Source organism: Astyanax mexicanus, chromosome 1 (genome assembly GCF_023375975.1).
Source record: "Astyanax mexicanus isolate ESR-SI-001 chromosome 1, AstMex3_surface, whole genome shotgun sequence".
Taxonomy (NCBI): domain Eukaryota; kingdom Metazoa; phylum Chordata; class Actinopteri; order Characiformes; family Acestrorhamphidae; genus Astyanax; species Astyanax mexicanus.
This window is the reverse complement of record NC_064408.1, coordinates 30,857,652-30,875,024: the sequence shown is the minus strand read 5'-3', so window position 1 is coordinate 30,875,024 and position 17,373 is coordinate 30,857,652. Positions and strand designations below refer to the sequence as shown.

Here is a 17,373-nt window from a genome sequence, read left to right as displayed (position 1 = left end):
TTTTAATTTTACTACATGATTTATCATGTGTTCCAACATCATAGTCTGGAGGATTAGTTTGCAATCAAATTAAGAAAAAAAAGATTTAACATTAATTACACATTGAATAAAAAGGTGTGTGCAAACTTTTTACAGGTACTGTATATATCTGAAAGCATTTTTGGCCACTAATTACAAAAAAAAAAAAAACATACAAAAACACACAGCAACTTGTTTGAACTGAAGCAGAAACTAGACAGAGAAAGAGAATGAGAGAGAGAGAGAGAGAGAGAGAGAGAGAGAGAGAGAGAGAACGTAAGTTATGATGAGCTCAGGGGACAATACATGAGCGTATTCATTACATAATAAATTCAACAGCAATATAAAAGATGCTGTTTGATAAGCCAGCGCGACTGCATTACTGTTTCACAAACTCTGACTCATGAATATTAGCTGCTCAATGTCACTCCTACATTAAAACATGCTATTGAGCATTAAACATGCTTTTTCTATTTCAACACCTAACCACAGCTGAGAAATTCAACCAACACCTGCAGTAAACCTAGTACAACTCAGTGGGGTAGAGCTGAATTAATATCTACATCGTGACAGAGATTTAGCTGGTGTTGTATTTTTCTGGAACTGGGGGAAAGTGTGATTCACTATAAATACCATTAATACTTTATTGCATAGGATTTAGTTGGATCTTCGTGTGCATCACTAAGCAGCAGCTCCACCATTATTAGTTGCAGTGTGCTGGATTGTAGGAACTGTTTCTATTCAAGACCATATTCAACCGATATACTTGAGAACTGCTGCCTACAACCGTGACCACCAGGGGGCCTTGCAAGCATGATTGGCAATGTAAAGTGTAATAACCTTAGATCTTTGCTGCCATAGCAAAAGAACATTAATGTAGAGTAGAAGGGTTTCTAAATTTAATAACATTCATTTTTTTTCTATTGCTCCAATGTTATGCTACAGTATTTTCAAATGGTGTGGAAATATCATTTAGGTTTTATATGTATACAGAAAAAAAATTGCTAACAACAGCATTCACATGCAAAGTAACCTACTTACAGCATACAGTTTTGCAACATGTATCGGAAATTTATATGAACTCTTAACTGCATCCATTACTGGCACTGCTAATATATAATATATTAGAATAGTATAATAACTTTTAATATTCATTTAAAGCTGTCTGATCAGTAATAGGATGCCCCCCCCCTCCTCTTTCAGCTCTGAGGGAGTTTTTCCTTGCCTCTGTGCTCAATAGGGGTTATGTATTCTATATTTTTATATCTAATGTTTTTTTCTAATTCTGTCCTGTGATCACATTTCTGTAAAACTGCTTTGTGACATCAGCTGTAGTAAATAGCACTATACATGTACATTTGATTAGATTTATGTCCAAATGTTTGTGGACACCCCTTATAATAAAGGGACTCAAACAGTGGACACAGATGTGCCGATAAGATGTGCACACGCATCAACTGCGTCTAGACCCTGTAGGAAGGTACTGCCAATAGAATAAATCAGACTCTCTGGAGCAGATAAATATGAAGCTATTGGCACCATGTTGAATTCTAGGCCTGAGATAGAGGGCTATATGAAGACCCCTAAATTAAGGACCACTTGTGTAATGATGGTGCTCCATCCATTATTTGAATGAGTTGGGGAGTTTGGGGATGAGATGGAATAGAAACTATCAAACAATTGCAATCAATCCTCAAAAATAGCTATTTTAACATCTTGTACACAAGAGTGATTTGAAGTATCCAGCTTCTGTCAGTCATCTTGGGCCTGTGTTCATACTTTACTTGACCTAATCTTACCTCTGACCAATGACAATCAAATGGCAGACGAATTGTACTATTATTTCTTTGATATACTTCAAATGATCAAAGCTTAGATATGAAATTTAGCCCTGGATTTAGCACTGGTTTTATCTACCTCTATATTTTTAGAGCTGTAATCAATCAGGCTTATACTGAAAAAGAAAAGCAAGCAGTCACTTTAGTTCCAAAATAGACAGATTTATAAAAAGCTTTCCAAAAGCAGGTTTAGGTGAGCTGACTCTTCGTCTCTTTGTCACAGCTGCTTAAAGTGTCCTGCGTCTCGCGAGGAGCCCTTTTTCCTCACACTGCTCTGACACAATGAGTTCGGCTTTTGTTCAGCGCTGTACTTTTCTCTCTTGATACTGCGCAGGCGAGCGAGGTCTCTCTTGTGGTTGCAAAGTGTCATTTAGTTCCACACAAACGACCACAGTTGCCTTTCGCAACAGCTTGACAAGGCATCACAAATATGCAATCATTTGCATTACTGTTTCTTCTTTAGCTCTGCCACTGAGGTGCTTACACCCCTATTTGTTGGAGCCAGACAGCAGAGAAAGCAAAGGAATAACACAAAAGAAAATAATGACATGATTACAAGAGTATATGAATGAATAAACATGATTAGCGGCTGTCTGGCAATCTCCTGCTAATGAAGGAAATGATTGCATTAGGGGAGCCTTAACATTTTCAGTGTAATGATATCTAAAAAAAAACGTGAAGGCCTGTATATAGCAGAGAGGTAGATGCATGGATTCAGGTGATCAGACCTTATTCCTTGTTCCCTATTCTCCATGTGAAATTGATGAGCAGGCATAAGAACCCTACTCTATCTAGGGCTAAACCTGATTAAAAAGCATAATTGCATAATTACCCATTACCTTGGAAATAATTTGTATGATGAATATTTGCATGATGATAAATCAAGATTTAAAAAAAGTCCTATTTCATTTTTTAAACAATTTATTGATTACAAAATTAGTAACGTAATTAATAGTGACAGCCGTAAATGTACATAAATTGCAATTACCGTTACAATTAACACTGGTTAAAACTGAACAGATTCTATTCATATTGCTAAAACCCTGTGCCCGACCCACAAGTGGAGGAAAAGATGGGATGCCCTGAAACGGAAGGTGGTAGATCAAGCAAAGCAAGCGGAGCAAGCAGAGGGAAATGAAGCTAAATGCCAAAAATGACATATGAGGGCAAAGGTTAAAGGCATTCTCTCACACACACTCAATGGTGGGCCTGTGTTTTATGCTTGATGATGACCAAAGAACAGATTTTTGTAACTGTTGAAAGCAAACAGTTACAAAAACTGGACAAAATTATGTGAAAAATCTGACTTAAAGCCGGACATAGATCATTACATATATTTAATATATTTGTCAAACTTGGTAATTCAATATAGTATAAGATATACAGCTTAAAAATGATGAGTTTCTTTGATTTTACAAAATTAAAGAACCTCTGGAACATAATCAAGCAAAAGAACTGAACTGAACTGCTCTAATTTTTGCACCAGGAGTGGTATAAAGCTATCCAAAAGCAGTGTGTCAGACTGGTGGAGGAGAACATGCCAAGACGCATGAACTTGTATGTTTTAGCGATGATGATGATGGTCATGGTGGGTGTGTGCTTGTGTGTGAGGGGGGGTTGTTTACCTTGTCGTTGAGTGTGTGCTCATCCCTGCGTGGATCTGACTCTGGGTCCTGTTCTAAGTATGGCACATTCATGTTCATCAGCCAGGCAGCAGTACGGTCCAATGCACTGGGGATCACTGGGGAAGGGGCCTATGACACACACACACAAGCACACACACTCAAGCATGAGCACTGTGAAGCAACAGAAGCATCCAAACTCACCACAGAGCAAGCACATACACACAGTGCCCATCAAAAGTGTGGGGACACCAGGGTTTTTTAGAAAATGTCTGTATATACAGCTCTGGAAAAATAAAAGACCAGTATAAAAATTAGTTTAATAAAATAAAAGAACTCTGGAATATAATCAAGAGGAAGATGGATGATCACAAGCCATCAAACCAAACTGAACTGCTTGAATTTATACACCAGGAGTGGCATAAAGTTGTCCAAAAGCAGTGTGTAAGACTGGTGGAGGAGAACATGCCAAGATGGTATGAAAAGTTTGATTAAACAAAATAAGCAGGGTTATTCATCCAAATATTGATTTCTGAACTCTTAAAACTTTATGAATATGAACTTGTTTTCTTTGCATTATTTAAGGCCTGAAAGCTCTGCATTTTTTTTTGTTGTTTCAGCTACTTCTTATTTTCTGAAAATAAATGCACTAAATGATGAATTTGGGAGAAAATGTCTGTTGTTTATAGAATAAAACAACAATGTTAATTTTACTCAAATATATTCCTATAAAGAGCACAATCAGAGAAACAGATTCAGAAACTGAAGTGGTCCCTCATTTTTTTCCAAAGCTGTATACATACATATATATATACCCTATTGTTGGGTTGGAATAAATAATATTAGTGTTAACTAAAGTCATACCCAACTATTTAAACCAAATTTGGGCCAAAAGAGTTTTAATGTGTGTTTATAACAAAAGTTTGGAAAAGAAAATAATCTGTTTTAAGTTAACACCAATTTATTTAAAGAAAAACTAACAGAGAAACCCAACACTGTTTAAAATGTTTAAAGGATGGTGTATCCAAAAGTGTGTCCAAACTTTTAATGGACAGGGTATATTCACAAAGACAACGGATCCACATCAAATAAGGTGAGGATAAGCATTCTAAAAGCGCATTTTAACACAAACACTGTGATAATGCCACTGATTTGGGGATATTAATTAGCATGACAATATGGGAAGAGTTAGCACGGTGGAGGAATGTAAGCATGTAGGAGAAAGAACAGCATTTTCTCAATCTGTTCGATCTTTGAGGGGAAAAAGCATCTTTTTGTCTGCGTTCCATGAGATAACTTCCTAGTGCCCAGAGCCATCTATTCAGCCAGAGATATAGATATGGCCTTGGTAACCCCACAGTCAATAACACACAGAGAGAGAGAGAGCGAGAGAGTTAGATAGAGAGAGAGCTGTGCTGGTGTGCAGCCCTGAGGTTTCCATCAATCATTCAAACCAATCAATCAAATCCCGGGAGAGGGTGCAAAGCATTGTGTGTGTGTGGGGAAATGCCCTTGCTGTCCCCTTCATCATTGGACCACTGAGGATAATCATCATCCTCCTCTCACACTGATGATTATAGTCGAACTGTTCCACAACAGGAACAGACTGTAATTTGAGTCAATTATTTAAACCCGCTACAAAAAGCATCAGTAAAAGCTTTTCAACATCTCAGTAGGCTAAAATGAAAGAATTCTTATGGATGATGATAAATTCTGTATATGTTTCTTGTGGATTGATCAAGTAACCAGTGCTGCTTTTTTAATGCCAAGCAACATAATGTAAGGAATTATCCTACATTTCTGATTTCTTGAAATCGTGTTGATTTGGCTCATGAATATATTCCTAAAGTTTAATAAATAGTAAGGCTATCATCAGCTTAACCCTGACCAATCACAAAGCTCTCTTTGAGTCTGAGCAACCTGGTGAGCCGAAGCCTATTTAGTAAGCATTTTTGTTAGATAGCAAGCAACAAATACATCTGTATGTTTAGTATGTCTAAGGGTTTTTTAGAGGTCATTTACGCTCAAGTTATTTATTCAATTTATCCCAGAATTGTATGTGTCTGGATTCCCTGAATGCTCATCCAAAAGGAAAGTGTATAAAGGCCTGACATTCTTACTTACTTACAATAAGACAAAGATATATAGAGCCGTTTTGCCTTTTCTCAGCACCCAAGGACGCTTACAGTTACATTCCACACACAATCACTTACACTCAGCACTCAACCAACCAACACACACCAGTGATTTAGCCTGAAATGACCGTCCACCTGGAGGACTACATCAGAAACTGAGGAACTGACCCAGCACAGTCATACACACATTCGCACACACACCCACACACATTTATACCAGGGCAACTGAAACATGGAAACCCCACCCAGATAGAGACTTGAAACCAGGACCTCAGCGCTGAGAAGCAAGTGTACAAACCAGGAAAGCCATAGTCCCGCCTGAGGCAGGTATCACAAAGTGTTCCAGTAGATCATGCAGTAGACTATTCAACAATCTTTAACACGACTAATAAATAGATAGATAGCTTCAGAGACTCTACTTAAAAGGCAGATCGAGAAGAAGGTAATAATGGCATGTTCTCACTGTGTGGCCTCTTACTCCTACTGTAGGAGCATATACATACTGTGCATGTCCTGTAACAATGTGCCATAATCATGACTGCCCTAATCCTATTATCTATATTAAAAAAAAACCCACTAAATTTCATAGTATGCAGGTGTAATATGGCTTCTTTTCTTAATCTGCCTTTTATAATTTGGCAACACAGAATCCTTTAAGGCAGGCTAAACATTGTGCATGCCCTGAAAATGCTTGGTCTAGAACTGTTTAATCATTTAAAATAAACTAATCAACTTCATTTCCTTCCATAGGAAGATAGACCTATGGTTCAAATTGAGGACACACACAATGTCAGTCATAGGGCAGATTAAAGGAAGTCACTAATTGCAGGACCTCTGACCTTGTGTCACAGTGAAGGAAGCTGTTAAGGGTTTGTTTTAGACAGATAGAGGAATCAGGACAAAGGGTCAACACTAATAACTACTTAATGACTGTGTGTGTGTGTGTTTGTGTGTGTGTGCCATGTGTGTATTCTTCAGAGATTATAGCCAGAGGGAAGCTGTAAAGCACAAAGGGTAAATCACAGTGCCAGCCTAATCTGGATGTATTAGAGTGAGAGTCTGGGTGTATAAAAGGCAAACAGAACAGTGTTTGCATGTGTGTGTGTGTGTGTGTGTGTGTGTGTGATAACACCCTATCTCCACAATCTAAAGAAGCTCATCATTATCCACTCTTCTATAGAAGACACAAACATACACACACATTTAGCCATTCATTAATTACTGTGATTAAATACTGTAATCACTACACTCTTTTAGTGCAGCACAATTACTACTATACTAAGAAACTGGCCCAAGATCTAAAAACAACTGGAAGGATTTTCTATACATATCTACAAATTACAATATTCACTCATCCAAGCAGCAATCCATCCATCAGACTGCATTAAAGAAATTATGCATTTATTCAGCCATCAAACCTACTTACCCTCCTATTCATCCACTCAACTCTTCCATCATCCAGTCCTTCCATCCATCCATCCATCCATCCTTTCCTTTCATTCCTTCAATCCAACCAGCCCATTTGACTATCAAACCAAAAACCCTTCCATCCATCCATCCATCCAACAAATTCCATCCATCCCGCTATCCATGAAACCCTTCCATTCATTTATCCATCTATCCATCCAACCAACTCTTCCATCCATCCATCCATGTATCCAACAAAATCCTTCCAAACATCCATCCCTGTATCCATCCAACAAAACCTTCAATCAATCCAAAAAACTCTTCCATCCATTCCTATAGCCGTCTAACAGACACTTCCATCCATCCAACAAACCTTTTCATCCATTCCTCTATCCATCCAACAAACACTTCTATTCATTCTTCTTCAGCCACTTCCATCCATCCAACAAACCCTTCCATCCATCCATCCATCATTCTATCCATCCAACAAACCCTTCCATCCATCTCTCTATCTATCCAACAAACCCTTCCATTCATGCAACAAATCTTTCCATCCATCCCTCTATCCATTCAACAAACCCTTCCATCATCCTTTCATCCCTCTATCCATCCAAAAAACCCAAACATCTATCCCTCTATCCATCCAACAAATCCTTCTATTCATCCAACAAATCTTTCCATCAATCCACCTATCCATTTAACAAATCCATCCACACCATCCATCTAATACACTTTTCCATCCATCCATACTTCTACCCACACAAATTAGTTAATTTTGGAGATTAAATATGTCTTGCTTGATGTACAGCTTTATTGTCTTGTAGACAGTAAGAGAAAATGCACCTGTTTGTGCTGGGTCCGCTGCTTCATCTCTGGGCTGTCCCCTTTAGAGGAGGAGCTCTGCTGCCGAATCCGTGCCCCGCTTCCCGGCCAATCCGGTGACGAGGACATCACGCTGCCGCTGGAGGGACGGGGATAGGGGGCGGAGTTGAGCATGCTAGGAGGAGTCCGTCCACGGGGAGCACCAGCTTGCACAGGTGGAGGCGGCTGATCTATGCGACGCTGGGGACCGGCGCTGTTTTGCCGCGGGACGGTGGGCTGACTGGAAGCAGAGTGTTGTGTTTCCGTTAGTGACAGCTGCCTCCGGGAGAACTCCCCTGAGCGCCTGGCCAACTCCTCGTGGTTCAGGAAACTGGAGGGAAGCTTGCACGGCCCAGCCCCTCCCACTTCCTCATTGTTACTGTGAGAACTGACTGAGCTGTGGCATTCAGAACCCGAATCACCACCCATTTGTCCTCTGGGTGATAGCGGAAGTCCTGCTGCCATCTGATACACCGGGTTCTGGAAAGACAGGGGTGCCAGAAGCTGTGTCGGCCGTCCTGGAACCCCCTCCCCCCCTGAGGCTGCGGGCTTCTGTCCTGGCCTGTGGAGCGTGGGACCTCCTGGCAGGTTGCCCTGGGGTGTCCGGGCGTTCCAGGCCACCATGTGCTTTTCTATGTGCCCTTCTGGAGCAGGCATGAGTTCTATAGCTTTAGTAGCTTCCTGCAGGTCCACCATGGACAGGCTCTTGCTGCCGTTGGCTAATCCCAGCTCAGGCTCGTTGGCCTCAGAGTAGCTGGAGCTGCGGGCGGGGGAGCCCTGCAGGCCTGAGGAGCGCGTGACAAAGAAGAGGTCCTTGTTCTCGGGAGTCGGAGACGGGAGCCGAGTGAAGTCCACCAAGCTGAGCAAGAGGAGAAACAGAAACAGAAAGGATAATGTTAAAGCATTTTTTATTTTTTTTGGTTAAAAACACAAAAGAGTGCAGTAGTTTTAGTAAAACAGTGCTTTACTGACTGTCAGTTAACATATAGAGATTGAAAATTTAAGAAAACTTGTAACAATGAATATACTGGCAACATATAACACAATATTTATAATTGGTGTAGCTGTTATGAATTGGTAAATATGTTTACAGTTACTTCTCACACTAATTCATATTAAGAAGGGCCTATAAGCTTCTCCTGGCTTTCAATCTAAAAGAGAAGAAGATACCATCTTTTACAGCCCCTTTCAACAATCTAAATGTACAAAGAATATCTTCACAAAGTCTAAACAAATTCTACTATATTTTACAAGCCTCACTCTCCTCTCTATGTAGATTTGGTGGTCCTAAAACAGGATCATGTTTCCATCAATATACACCTGGCTATTCATAATGGCTTATATGGCTCTACCCTCACTTCAAGTCTGAGCTAAAGTTAAAGCTAAAGCTAAACCTTGAGAGATAAAGTTTAAGCAGTGACTTTTGTTCTCAGAACGTTCTGGAAAGTGCATTTTGATAAGTGTTTAATCATATTTCCGCTTTGTATTTTCTATTTAAACACAGCTGAATCCCTTATCAAATATTGAAGTCAAGGAATATCCAAAAAAAAAAGTAATATTAAAAAAACAAATTGACACTTTGTTATTTTGTTATTTATTTTACATTCATGTAAATGATTCAACTAGCTCAATGCTAGTACAGTTACTAACAACTTGCCGTGGTTAAGCTTTCAGTTCAGATATCGCTCAAATGGTAGAAGCTATTTTGCATGGCAATGACTCATCAGAATTCATTCGCACTCAGCTCTGTTTGTCACTTTATCCACAAAGGCTGTCCTTATTTTTATCATTGCTAAACCTCTCTTCCCAAACAGTCTGCCCTTCCCTTATCTAGCCAAGCCCTCTTCTAAAGACACTGGCCAGCCTGCTTTACAGCTCATTCCCTGATGACATTTATAGAAGCTAGAGTGAAAGAAGGGCTTTTAATTGCAGGTTTTCACACACATACACACACACATATACAAGAAGATAGAGGAGCAAAGAGGATAAATATATTGAGAGATCATACGAGTGAAACAGAGGACAGAGGTAGACAGAGAGAGATAGAGAGAGAGAGAGAGTTTTGTCTAGCCAGAGATTATGTTGAAATAAATTAGCAGTGTCTGGCTTATTATAGTTAGACAATAAAGGCTGTCTGGACGCAAAGAAATGAAGACAGAGGATGAGAAAGATAGGGAAAGGCTTATTTCACATCTTAATTCATCAGTTTTGCATTCACAATTTTAATAGTTAAAAATATTTTTCAATATCAATAGTAAAATTAGTTTATGTGTAGTTCATATCTGAACTACTGCCATTTAGGAGAATAAGTAAAACTACATTCAGATAGTTCATTTTTAAAAATCTGTTTTGAAGGTTAACAAACTAAATTTCACTAAGAGTTGATTGATAGTCCCAAAACATATCTGTTTTAACCTGCATACTAATTTTATATAATGTATAGTAGGTACAGAACAATAAGACAAATATCTGAATAATATACCTCTTCTTTAAGGGTTTAAAAGCCACAACCATACCGCCCAGCACTAGCCACAACCTACACAAGTAAAGTAAGTGAGTAAAACAACTAGAACTGATCATGATACAGTCGAAAGCCTTACCCGGACAGATCATTGTCAATGGACATTTTCTGCAGGCCGCTGGAGATGCTGCAGCTGGGGACGGGAGGAGAAGGAACGCGTTCAGAGGGTGCAGGCACCTGAACACTGGATGGATTGGTCAGTGCTGTGTGAACATCTCTTAGGATTCTGGGGAGTGGACCCAGTTTGGAGGCTGCAGTCTGAAGACAGGAGTTAAATTAGGAAATTAGAACATACTATTGTTCAGACGTTTAATCAACAACACAAACAAATTGTGTTTCACATAAAGAATTTAAAATAATTAAGGTGTGCTAGGTTTGTGCAGTTACAAAGCTCTCAAATAAATCAGTAAAAATACAAAAAAATACAGTAGTAGAATTAGCAGAGAATTAAGTTTATTCTTGTACCAAACATCATTATGTGTTAAAAAAGTGGATAAACAAATTATGGTGAATGGGTAATTATAGTATACAATAAACAAAAAATAAAAATGTGTTTTTTTTGTAGGGCTGTCAACATTAAGGGCTATCAATGTTAATTAACCCAAATTAATTTCCGGCACCAAGTTTGACCCCAACTTCCGCAGTAATCATCCCCGCCCCCTAACAATGCGTGGATTTTTTTTTTCTGGAGCGGTTTGCTTGTGGTCTCGATCCGAGCCAGCTATCAAATATACTTCTTTTTAATGGAGCTAAACTGCTGATTATGCACAGTTTAAGATAATATATTCACCAGATAATATACTGCTATGGACAACGCTGTCTCTGCTGCTTCATGCTGTTTACACTTGCAGTATGTGCAGCGTTCACTGCTTACATCTTTGCTGCAAGTCCCATTTAAAAAAATACTGTTTTAGCTTTGTGTGTTAAAGCAGCTCGACTGACACCACTAGTTTTTTTTTTATAGTTCACAATATTTTAAGCTACACAGTACAAGCTGTCCTCTTATTTCTATTAATTTCTATTTTTATTTCTATTAGTCTAACAAACAATATATGTACGTGTTTTACTTGTATTTTAAATCTTTAAAATTCACAAAAACTCAAAAGGGAGTGTCCTAAATTGCTCATAACAAATCTTTCCTGCATTCAGAATCCCTGAGATTTTTATTTCAAATTCTATAATGGCAACCTAATAGAGGTGTGCCAAAAAATCGATTCACATAAGAATCTTGATTCTCATTTACTACGATTCAGAATCGATTTAAAATGTCCCAAAATCGATTCTGAGGGGCGGGTTTTAGACTGATTTTGGGCTGGGTATTTTTGTTGGACCTGGCAACCCTGGGGATAGCGCTTGTCCTTTCAAACGGAGATCTTCCAGACACACACAGAGCGTAGGTGTTTGAGAATCACCGGTAAGATGGCAGAACAAGCACTATATTACATTAGATTAACGTGTAGTTTCAATGTTTTATGGCAGAATGCTTCATAACAAGCATAAAAAAGATCGCTAGTAGTTAGTTTCAGTAACTGTTAGCTAGCTAACTAGCTAACTTTCCAGTTCCACCTTAAATAACGCTACAGGTGGCAGCGGGCTGCAGCATTTAAGGCGGAACGGAAAAATACAATAAGCTAATCAGAGCTAATTTCAGCTCCTCATCACAGAGGAATTAAGGAATGGACCATATGAATTAATTTCTCCACCTCCTGCCCCCTTTCTGAAGAAATACAACGACCTTAAATTAACTAGTTAATCAGCAGCTGCTCCTGAACTTTAGCGCTCCACTGCTATCATCACATCAGCCCAGCAGCGTCACCTACACACCACCGCTAGTAGCCTGGTAATAAAGCAGTGTTATTTATTATTTATTTATTGTTCATTAACGTCATTGTGATATCCCAGTGATTCCTCTGTCACTGAGGACCCACATTCCTGCACATTTTATTGTTTTTGTAACACATTACCTTCTCCAGGACCAGTGTATATTATGGAGGGTTTTTTTTCAATAAGATTCATAAGCCAGAAGCAGAAATTTTTATAATTCAAATCGTTTTGAATCAAAAATCGATTTTGAATCGAATCGTGGCCCCCAAAATCGGAATCGAATCGAATCGTGAGATAGTAAACGATTCCCACCCCTACAACCTAATCATACACACTGCTTTTTTCAGATGTTTACTTTCAGACACTCCAACGCTCCTCTAAAATGTTTAAAGAAAATAAATGTATGGCTGAGTCTTTACTCATTGAAATGGATATGGTACAGCTGCCTTTGTGTAACTGAAATGTTTCTGGCTTTAAAAGAGATCAAAGGCTGTAGCGGGAGAGGGCAACATTTATAGTTAAGTTTCTATTCCATGCAACCTAGCACGCAACACCCCAACAGTAGTTGCTCCATGGATCCCATCTGAGTCTATCTTTGATGCCGTTGTGTTCTTTATCTGACTATTAATCAGTAACAGCCACAGGGGGGCAATGGATTTTTCATGTAGAGCTCAAAACCTGTGAGGGAAAGAGCTTTTGGGCTGTGTAAACAGGCTATTCATAATTCAACACCTAATTCAAGTGCAGCTATGAAACATTTCTTTTAGAGTAGGGTTACTCACAGAAAGACGCTTCAAGAGGTAAAACTTATAAGAGACGATCTAGATAAACAGTGCTGAACTGCATAGAAACTAAACACTAGACAACTAGTGCTAAACAAAAGCTATAATAGTAGAGGTGAGCAACAGAGTAAAGCCCTATCAGGATGGGATTAGTTTCTCAGGGGGACTGCTATAGAAAAACAGGTGGATCAGTGAGTTTCTTTTTTTTTTTTTTTTGCTTTCTCGGTCATGTGACATAGAGGCCGACCGATCGATCGGCCAGCCGATTTAATCGGCCGATTTTTGTTATTTTTTTATCAATCGGCATCGGCCGATTTTCTTATTTGGCCGCGCCGATTTTAATCCGGCACATCTGCGGGCAGCTACTTGGAACGCAGAGCAAGGTTTCAAGAGTGAGCAAGACTTTCAACGGGTAAGGCATCCATTTTTACAATCCAGTGTCCCAAAGTCTATATTTTCTCTCATGATTAGTAATCTGTGATGTTGCTTCATTTACTGAAAAAGAATAGAATTCCAACTGCATCGGTGTTGTAGCATTTCTCTCCAAACGAAACTATGCTTAGCGTTGATGGCAGGAGTGCATTTGGAATGCGCCCTGACTATGCAAGGCAAGCCCTATCTATAAGCTCTAGTATAAAATAACTGACGTCTCTTCTTCAGAAACGAAAATCTAAGTAAATAAAATCAAATTAACACTTGATATTTTCAGTATTTAAATTATTTTTAGACGAAATGAAAAAGGGCAGGACTAAAACTGTTTAAGGATATTCGCAGCATCAGCTGCGCTGAAATAATAATTACTGGTTAGTCAGGATTATTAGAGGACTGTATTCTCCTTATATATAAACAGTGTTGGGCACGTTACTTTGAAAAAGTAATTAGTTATAGTTACTCGTTACTTCTCCAAAAAAGTAACTGAGTTACTAACGGAGTTACTCCACTATAAAAGTAATTAGTTACCAGTAAAAGTAACTATCGCGTTACTTTTTATTATTCGCCAGTCAAAAAAAGGAAATCAATTATGCATTTACTATTATTATTAGAAAAATAACAAAAAATAACAAACGAAAATAAACCCAAAATGTTGACAAAAATATAATCTAACGAATTTCAAAAAAATAAAACGAAATTCTCCACACAACCAAAGAAAATTACTAAAACTTGTAATACTGAAAAAAGCGGAAAAACGCGTCTGGGGATGAAATTTAACAAACCAAGCCACACTCAAAAGAAATATGTATATATAAAACAAAATAATGGACAAAAACAACAATTTAATGCCCGTTAAAATGGTATTAATATAACAGCTTCACCAAAAGAGAATAGAGCTTAGATCGTGCCCAAAAAATCCGACCCAGCCGGAGCCCGTGCACATTCTGCCCAAGCCCGAACCATAAACTGTCATTATGAGCCTGACCCGATCCGCCCCATAAACTGTCTGTTTTCGGGCTGATTGAATGAGCGAAATATAATCAGAATTATGTTAATTAACACTGTAACATAGAAGCATAGAACTATTATTTAATTTAAATGATTTTTAAGAACAGCTAAACACAGTGCTGCAAGTCAAACGCGGAGGCGTTCACGTGCGCCCAGAGCTACGTGATTACAGTTTTCATTTTTATTATAGTTTAATTTTATTTTGTTTTTATTTTTTCTGTTCATTTTAGGGTGGGCTTGCCAGCGCGAGCGCTTTACACAAGAACTAACGGACCACGAGTGCCGCGCGCTCGGCACAACAACTCCCGCTGTACAACTCCGCTGTACAACAGCGCTTATAAATAAATTAAACCCAAAAATGAGGGTATTCTATCAGTAATTTCAGTTCGTTTTAGTTAGTTTTATAAACACAAAATACAGTTCGAGATAGTTATGTTTTTCCTTTTAATTACCGTTTTTATTAGATTCAGTTAACACAAATGTTTTTCACTTTCAATTTTCGCTATTTCGTTCGCTTTAGTGAACAATAATAATTGGTTACTTAGCAACATTGTGATTATCACACCAGAGCTTTATATAAAATAAAAATAGGAGCCTGATTTCGGGTCGGTCCTCAGGTCAGGTGGGATTCGGGCAGAGAATCTAAGCTCTAAAATAGAAAGCAGCAGCACCACAAAAACCGGAGCAGCTAAAAAGAGCTTAACGTCCTTAATTCGGAGCTTGGGTTGTCCACGGCAATCACTGAATTGATTAGAGCACGCAAATCGTCACAATTGTGCCTCACTTCACCACGCCAAACCACAGGCACAGCGGCCAGAAGCTCAAGTTCACCGGACAGAGGAGGGGTTAACCAGGGCAAAGCGAAGTAAAAAAAAAAAGTTCATAGAGCTGCTAAAGTAACGTGCAGTAACGGGGTGTCGGAAATGGTAACGGCGTTATAGTTACAGTCATAGTAATTAGTTAGATTACTCGTTACTGAAAAAAAGTAACGGCGTTAGTAACCGGCGTTAGTGCCGCCTCCTGCTGTTCTGCTGTAAAACTCACCCGTTTAAAGCGGTTTGCGCTGTTAGATATTAAATGAAACAATGAGCAGAATTTTCTGTTTTGTCGGGTTCTACTTTAGAACCCCCTCCAGACTTTTCTGATAAAAGCTCATTTTATCCTGAACCTATAAAGTCCGCGCTCTTCAGCTTTCTCAACTCATTTTCCGCTCACGCACCGAACCTCCAGTACAGCTGATGAGACGCGTTTCTCTGGCTAAGGAGCTCATTTGAAGAAGAAAAAAAACCCAGATAAAGCTATATTTAAATTACAGCACCTGTCTGTTTTTGCATTATTTATAATTTTATTCTTAATTTAAACGTCACCCATTTTTAAAATAATAGCTGCAGCCCTAATGTGAACATTTTATAACATTGTCCTCCCATGTCCATTCGTTTTCAACTGCATGGAGTTGAAGAAGAAATGAGCTTTGCCGTTTTGGAGTAACTATCTAAAGTTGTCACATTATGGAAGTCTTCTTGCACTCTGTTAAACATATTAAAATGAATAATTAATAGACTAACAGACTGCAACAAGTCATACATTTGTTAATTAGTAGGCCCCTACAGTAAATTTTATATAATAGCCAACATAATATTTCTACTATAAACATGAATATATAGTGTATATAGAACATATGTTATATAATGAATAAAATAAAATGTTATGGATAATACAATCTAAATAAAATTAATATTTTTTTTATTAACATATAGTGATATAGTAACATTAAAGTCACTATAAAATGCTAACCTTATTTTCAATAAATTGTGTGAAGTTTACAACTGTTGTTCCTCCTCTTACTAGTATGATTTTAAGCATGCCAAATAAATATAATACGATAGCATATCGGCCCTAAAAATCGGCAGGTCACATCGGCCATCGGCTGACTCTGACCACTAATGATCGGTATCGGCATCGGCCTTAGAAAAACCCATATCGGTCGGTCTCTAATGTGACATCGCGTTCAGTAGCTCCTCCATTTCCACTCACTGTTGTGTTTACGTGGATCTCCGTGGAAACGAGTGCCTAAATTGTGATTGCGGTGCGTGGCAGTGTAATATAAAAAAAAAAAGCCATTTAATTAAAGTCGAGGTGATGAGTCCGGAAGAGAACTAAAATTATCGCAGGACCAGTGAAAAAAAGTAGGTAATTCAGCCTTTAATTTTCTCACTACAAAATAGAAAAGAACACTTTGCCTAATATCCTCAGAATTGAGCTGTAGAGCAGTGTTGCTACATCCAGTATTTTTGGGATCAGTTGGGGAGTTAGGGATAAGGTGGGGTGGTGGTCATCCAACATTTGGGCCTCAGTACCTCTTTTTCACTGAATGTAAGAAAGCCCTCTCTGGAGAGTAGAAACAGTTACTCCAACAAAAGCAGGATTAACTGTTTTAAATGTCCTTTTTCTAATAAATAATGAGCAGGTCCCCAAGCAATTTTTTGTGTATTTAGTGTACCGCATTTTTCGCACAAAAAAACACAATTAAAATCCTTTAAATTTCCCAAAAATCAACAGTGCGCCTTATAACCCAGTGCGTCTTATAAATTCTACCAGTCAGATATTAAGGAGCAGTCACCCTGCTGAAGTGCAGCATTATACAGAAGTTTCAGTGAAGTTTCTCCTGCACTGGAGACTGGAGCAGCATTAGCATTAGCCGCTAAACACGCTAAGTGCTAGCAGAGTAGAGTATACTGGCCTGTAGCCTGCTGCTAACCCCGGCTAGCACTGCTGGAGCAGCATTAGCATTACCCACTAGTCGCTAGCTTTCTTGCAGAGGTGAGAGTTATCGGACTGTAGTCTGCGTGCTTACTGTGTTAAAACAAGCTATGTGGGACGAACCACTAGCTAATATCGCCCTGGCTTACCAGAACACAGGGTTAC

At 38.7% G+C, this 17,373-nt stretch overlaps 1 protein-coding gene across 7 annotated transcripts in view; it reads right to left on the bottom strand.

Annotated features, from left to right (window-relative positions):
* The window catches only part of dab2ipb (DAB2 interacting protein b), a 238,384-nt gene that overhangs the window by 9,596 nt on the left and 211,415 nt on the right, over window positions 1–17,373 (bottom strand). For all 7 annotated transcript variants that reach the window (XM_007260387.4, XM_007260389.4, XM_007260386.4 and 4 more), the window contains 3 exons: window positions 10,482–10,660; window positions 7,864–8,740; window positions 3,482–3,610 (listed from right to left, as the gene is read on the bottom strand). In XM_007260387.4, the coding sequence (XP_007260449.1) occupies window positions 3,482–3,610; window positions 7,864–8,740; window positions 10,482–10,660 (1,185 nt within the window). The remainder of the gene's footprint in view (window positions 1–3,481; window positions 3,611–7,863; window positions 8,741–10,481; window positions 10,661–17,373) is intronic.